Consider the following 5,920-nt stretch of genomic DNA (forward strand, 5'->3'; position numbering starts at 1 on the left):
CATCCCCTCAAGCTACACCCCATGGCCTTCCTTCAGGGCGCCCCCCCCCACCGTGTCCGGGCCTGCCCCACACTCTTCTGTCCCCAGATGCCCCGGGACCCGGCTCTGCCCATTTTATCAGCCTCTAGGGCCACCTCCTCCCTCAAGTCTCAGCACTACCCCCTCACTTTCCCAAGTGCCCCCAGCACTGCTGTGCCCCATGCCCTTGGCTGGGCCCACCCCCTCCTCCTCCACCTTGGACTTAGGGCCCCCCTCAGATGTGCCCTGACAGGAGAGCTCTCAGAGCTGGGAGGTGCCATACCTGCTGACGGAGGGTGCAGTTGACGCTCGGCAACCGCAGGGACGCCCAGGAGCCCTGCAGGGCAATCTTGGGGAGTGTCCCGGCACCAGCGGCCTTCTCCTGCCCTTTCTGGCTGGCGGCCACAGCAGGGTGGAAGAACTCGGCCGGCACGGGCAGGAGTGGGCTGGGGGCATCCGGGGCGAAGGGGCTCGGGGGCGCTGCTGGGGAGGGAGAAGAGGGGGCTGGGGAGCAGGCTCAGGCCCCTGAGGGCGGCCGGCAGGAAAGGGCCACCGAACAAACTGGCTGGGAGACCGTGGGCTCCCTCTCTGAGCCTCGGCGGCCCCTTTGTGAAAGCAAGAGAGGAGCGCGGAGCCTGCCCGTGTGAGTCCTGGGAGGATGGGCACTTGGCAAAGGCACAGTTTCTGGAGCCAAGCAGACCCAGGCTCAAGGCCCCCTGGGTTCCTTCCTCTGTGAAATGGGGACCAGCTGCTATAAGAGCAAGAGGCAGCTGTGGAGCTCCCAGCCCCGTGCAGAGCACTGCTCACTGTGACAGTCACCCCCCCAGGTCCTGACACCCAGGAGGTCTGGCCAGGCCTGGGGGCCCCCCTAGGACAGCAGGCAGGGTGGCAGAGCAGACAGAGTGCTGGGGATGGAGAGGGGCAAGGAGAGGGCAAGGGGGAAATGAGAGCTGGGGCCGGTCTTTGGGGGCAACCTCTGTCCATGGTCCCCTCAGTGCCTTCCAGGATGAAGATGGAAGCCTGAATGTCCCCAGGTAGGAGGATTCCTAATCTATGTCTTATTATGTAAGAAAAATGCTAATGAATGGTTAGGTAAAGAAGATGGGATTTCGTTGGATCAGAACGGCTCTTGGGTCCTATGCCCCAACTTTTGGTTCAGGAAGTCTGGGGTCTTGGCCCCTCAGCCATCATGTCCAGTCCAGAGGCCGTCAGCTTTAGGGAAGGTCCTCGGAAGTCACTCCACCCCAGCTCCTGGAAAGCGCTCAGGGCCAGGCCTCCCAGAATAGCACTTGGGGTGAGCTCAGGGTCTGGGGGCCCCTCTTCTGCTGAGCTCACCCCTCTGCCCCCTTCCCCAGCCAGTGCTGTGAAGCCAGATCCCATCACCATCCAACGGGACTGGAAGTGAAGGTAAGTCCGTGATGGACCAGTTAACTGAGTCCTCCGTCCTCCCGCCCAGAACCCAGCCACAAGCCCAAAGCGCAAACAGAGGATGCTGAGGCTGGGGCTTTGTATGAAAGGGCTGTTGAGGACAACAGGCTTTCTGTTGTTCAGCATCACCTTGTGTGACGATCTGTGGGATAAACACCTCTAGAATTCAGCTCTAGAAAAACCCTTCAACAATTAGGCAGCTTTCATTCTGCTTGATGAGCTCTGTGTGCCAACGTGTTTCCTCTTTCACCACAGCTCCTAGGACACTCAGCATGAATCTTCCACTAGCCTAGGACTTCTGGTATAATTATGATCTCGTTTCTATCAGGCCTGAGATTCCTACCTTTTATTATCAGTTATCCATCTGGTTCTTTCTGGACTCAATATAATAGTCTAGGCAAAAACACCAAGGAAAAAACTCAGCCCACCCCCTCTGAAGCCAACACCCGAGATCAGGGCTGTGGGGAGCTGACGGGGCTCCCACCCCTCACCTTGGTCGCTCTCGTGTTTCAGCCAGGACCGGACGGGGTTGAACGGGATCGACTCCATCTCACACAGGAAGTTCTCCGGACCCGACGAGACAGCCGTGTTGGATAAGGGGAAGAAGCATTCACCCAGGTCCCCTACCCGCATCGGCTCAGGCGGGTCCGGCTCACCCTACAGGAAAAGGGAGGTGAAAGGGGCAGGATGGTGGAGGGGGCACAGCCTGCCACAGCTGCTTTCATGCCCCTGCTCTTCAGCCCTTTGCTTGGTCGCTCTCACTGCCTGGGATGGCCTTCTCGCCTCGGCTACCTGGCCAGCAATCATCATCTTCCAAATCCTGGGTGAAAGGGCCCCGCCTCCAGGAAGCCCTCTCTGATGTCCCAGGCAGGTAGCAGTTTCCCACTCACTCCCCTCATGACTCTGAGATCCTTGAGGGTCTTCCTTGTCTCTGTAGCCAAGTGCCTAGTTCAGACCCTGGCCAGTAAAAAAGCCAAGTGTAGGCGGGTGAAGGCTGGCCAGAAGCCTGGCCAAGCGGCTGCAGGGCCTCCCTGTGAGCATGAGCCTGGGCAGGTCCCTTCCTGTGGCTGAGTCTCCGTTCTCAGAGCCATAAACCGGAGAGTAACCCCTCCTTCTGGGGCCTGGCACCCAGAAGCTGCCAGCCTTCCTTCCTGGCACTCCCTGGGCCCTAAGCCTTCTCAACCCTGCAGCCCAAGGCGACCTCTGCACAGTAAGCTCCTCAAAAGCTGCCTCAATGTCCCCTCCAAGGCAGATGAGCCCCCTACGAACTGTTCTTTGAGTCCTAATAAAACAGCACCCATCTAAGCCCAACGAGGCCTTAGAAACTGTGCACCCCAACATCCTGTGTGGAAAACAGTGCAGGGGTGCAGGAGATACAGGAAGGGGCTGGGGATGGGTGCCAGGAGCTGTAGGAGCTGTCAGCTGTCAAGGAGGGGACAGGGGGGCAGGGAGGGGCTGGGAAGATCCACTCTCCCCATCCCAGCCTTCCTGGAGCTGGTGGAGGACAGCCCTGGGGGGCAGTGGTGCCAAACCCAGGCTGCCCCAGGAGTCAGGGGTCAGGGGGACCGAGGCTCTCTTAGGGCAGGGCCACTGCATCCCAACCTCAGGCCAGGGGCTCCCTCTCTCATCCCCGAGCTGGGGCAAGAATGACTTGGCCTTGAGGTCACAAGCCAGGTGGCAGACCTCCCCTGCCCGAGTCTGCAGGATCAATATAGTGGCCCTTCCAGCCCTCCTGGCCTCCTCAGACTGACCACCTCTAGGGCAGAGGTTGGGGACCAGCCCCAGGGCTGGCTTCCCTGCTCTGCCTTGCCCGGCTGTGTGACAGGACAAGCTAACTCACTTCTCAGAGCTCTCGTGTCCTCACATGTGAAATGGAGCCACATTATCCCTGCCACAGAGCTGGGGAATGGACACACTGAGTGCAAGTAAAGTCTGGCACACAGTAGGTGCTTGCACCTGTTTCAACTCTTCAGCCTTAAGGCCCCCTTGTAAGTTTGGCCCGCCAGGGACAACTCCCATTAAATGGATCAAAAACATCCAAGCTACAGTGAGTGGCCAAGGCCACTTGGATGCTGTGATTGGAGCCCTGGCTGGCCTCGTTGCTGTGTGACTTCAGGTAAATCACTCCGCCTCTCTGTTCCCAGCCCTCATCTGATCAACAGGAGATGAGGGCCCAGCACACAGGGGGTGCCACTTAAGTGGTGAGCCAGGAAGGAACAGTGTTCTGGCACAGCAGGCAGAGGCCAGGCTCAAGGACAGATCCGCCTGCCCAGGAGCCCACTGGGCGCTCACCTTGCTGTCTCTGGGGCTGGGTGGGCAGGCTGTGGGGTCCTCCAGACTCAGGTCATCGCCAAGCAGGATGGACGAGGACCTGTCTGAGTTCAGGGAGAAGGCCTCTGTCTCGGCCAGCTGCACCTGCAGGGAGAGGCGGCAGCGTCGGGTTCCCCCTGGGGCTGGGATGGGGCAGTCCAGTCCTCCAGAAAGATGCAGGGCAGTGGTCAGAGAGGACCAGAGATCTGAGCACAGACAGCATGTCCACCTTGTGCAGGAACCCAGCCTGGGCAGGGGGTGGGAGATGACACGAGGGTGTCACAGCCAGCAGAGTGCCAGGCCTGGGCTGGGCTGGAGGGCAGGCGAGCTGCCGTGAGCTGTGAACCAAAGCTGGTCTGCTTGCCCCCCGGCCAAGTGCCACTCGAGGCTGGCTGGGTCTAACTCACCCGTGGCCCTGTGTAGGCTACCTGCACGTGCAGAGGTGTTTGCAAGCCCGGAGGACCCTGGGGAATTTGAAGCCACTTCAGGTTAGGGGGGTTCCCAGGGGCTGGAACACCCCTGGGGAGGAGCTCAGGGCCCCACTGGGGAGAGGGGAGAGGGCCGCCTGAGCCTGCACAAGACAGGCCCAAGGCCACTGAACTCCCTGGGATGCCCATCCGGGAAACTCCACCTGGAGCTTGTCACAGAAAAGGCAAACTGCGCCAGAGGTGACACACGGGCTTCCTGCTGGCCCCAGCAGCCCACCACCAAGGTGGGCCCTTTCTGAGCACCCACTGTGTACAGACACAGAGAGGGGCCTCGCAGCTCCCGAGGCCATGCCACAGGCCTGCACTGAGCGGACGGACAGGCCAGCCCGGGCTCGGGGAGGCAGGTCTGCCACAGCCCCCGGGCAGCATCGGCCAAGTCGGCCCGGCCAGGCTTCCGCCCAGAGCCGCTCTCCCCTCCGGCTGGCCCCCCACCCCGAGGCCCCAGCTCCCTCCGGGGCTGCCACTACCTCCTGCTTGTCGTGGTGACACTTCTCGCAGCTGGTCGGCGAGGAGTAGTGGTGGAAGACGGAGCCGGACAGGTTGTCGATGATGGTCAGCTCCCCCTCCAAGGAGTCCTTGATGATTAAAGAGACGCTGTCCAGCCACAGGTTCTCCTAGGCGGACGGGGACGGGGTGGGGACAGGCGGGATTATCGGCCGGGTCGGGACGGCGGGGCGGGTGGGCACAACTGCCCTCCTGGTTCTCTGCCCGTGGCCCGGGCCCGACCCCTCACCACAGGGTCGCCCCTTCAGGGGAGCCGAGCAAGTGGGGCCCGAAACGACAGAGCTTCCTGCCCGAGGCCCCCGCCCAGCTGCCCTCCCAGCCCTCTGCGACCCCGCTGCCCTCTCCGGGCCCCGCCCACCTGGGCTGGCGAATAGCAGTTTCGGATCAGGTGGCCCTCGGCGTCGCCCGCGCTACCCACCCCTCCCGGCCCGCGGCCAGGCGCGTGTGCCCCCGGGGAGCCGGCAGGTGGCCGCGGGCCGGGGCCCAGGCCGCGGGCCAGCTCCAGCTCCAGCTCGGCGTCCATGTCAGCGTCCTCCCGGGCCTCCTTGTTGCTGTCGTCCAGGTGCTTCATGAGCACGGCCACCACCACGTTGATGAGCACGAACTGGGCCGTGAGCACGAAGCTGACGAAGTACAGCGGCGACACGAACTGCAGGCCGCTCGCGCAGCCGCGCTCGTCGTGGGCGCAGTCCCGCAGCGTGTCCTGCACCCGGCGCGCGGGGGGTCCAGGCACAGGCCTCATCCCGCTCCTCACGAGCCCCTCCCCACCCGGCCCAGGCCAGACCGCGGGCCAGAGCCGAGGGGGCTGCGCCGGGTGACGGGCAGTGAGGCCAACGCCGAGGGCCTGGCACCCGGAGGAGCCCCTGGCCCTGGGCAGAGTCCTGTCCCCTGGAAGCTGAGCACTGACCCCAGAGCAGCACTTAGGGGCGGACAGACACCCCAGCCTCGTCTCTAGCTCGCTGTGCTTCAGGGTCCCGGGCAGGTCCCTCTGCTTCTCTGTGCCCTGCACCCCCTCCCGTGTGTGACGGGGCGCTGGGCAGGCAGAGGGCCCGGGAGCCCCGGCTGTCAGGACCCGGAACCCAGCCCAACTCTCCCTCCACAGCCCACCCACGTGTACCTTCATGATCCCGTTCCAGTTGTCGCCAGTGGAGACCTGTATGACAACAGTAGCA

The 5,920-nt window shown here is 62.9% G+C and overlaps 1 protein-coding gene across 1 annotated transcript in view; it reads right to left on the minus strand.

Moving 5' to 3' along the window:
• Positions 1-5,920, minus strand: part of CACNA1I (calcium voltage-gated channel subunit alpha1 I) — a 108,347-nt gene that overhangs the window by 2,283 nt on the left and 100,144 nt on the right. Inside the window, 7 exon segments of the mRNA XM_007454105.1 lie at positions 302-498; positions 1,938-2,103; positions 3,739-3,861; positions 4,712-4,858; positions 5,107-5,451; positions 5,866-5,907; positions 5,910-5,920. The exon segment at positions 5,910-5,920 is cut by the window's right edge and continues 93 nt beyond it. Coding sequence (XP_007454167.1) covers positions 302-498; positions 1,938-2,103; positions 3,739-3,861; positions 4,712-4,858; positions 5,107-5,451; positions 5,866-5,907; positions 5,910-5,920 — 1,031 coding nt within the window.

This window comes from Lipotes vexillifer, unplaced genomic scaffold, assembly GCF_000442215.2.
Source record: "Lipotes vexillifer unplaced genomic scaffold, Lipotes_vexillifer_v1.1 scaffold382, whole genome shotgun sequence".
Taxonomy (NCBI): Eukaryota; Metazoa; Chordata; class Mammalia; order Artiodactyla; family Lipotidae; genus Lipotes; species Lipotes vexillifer.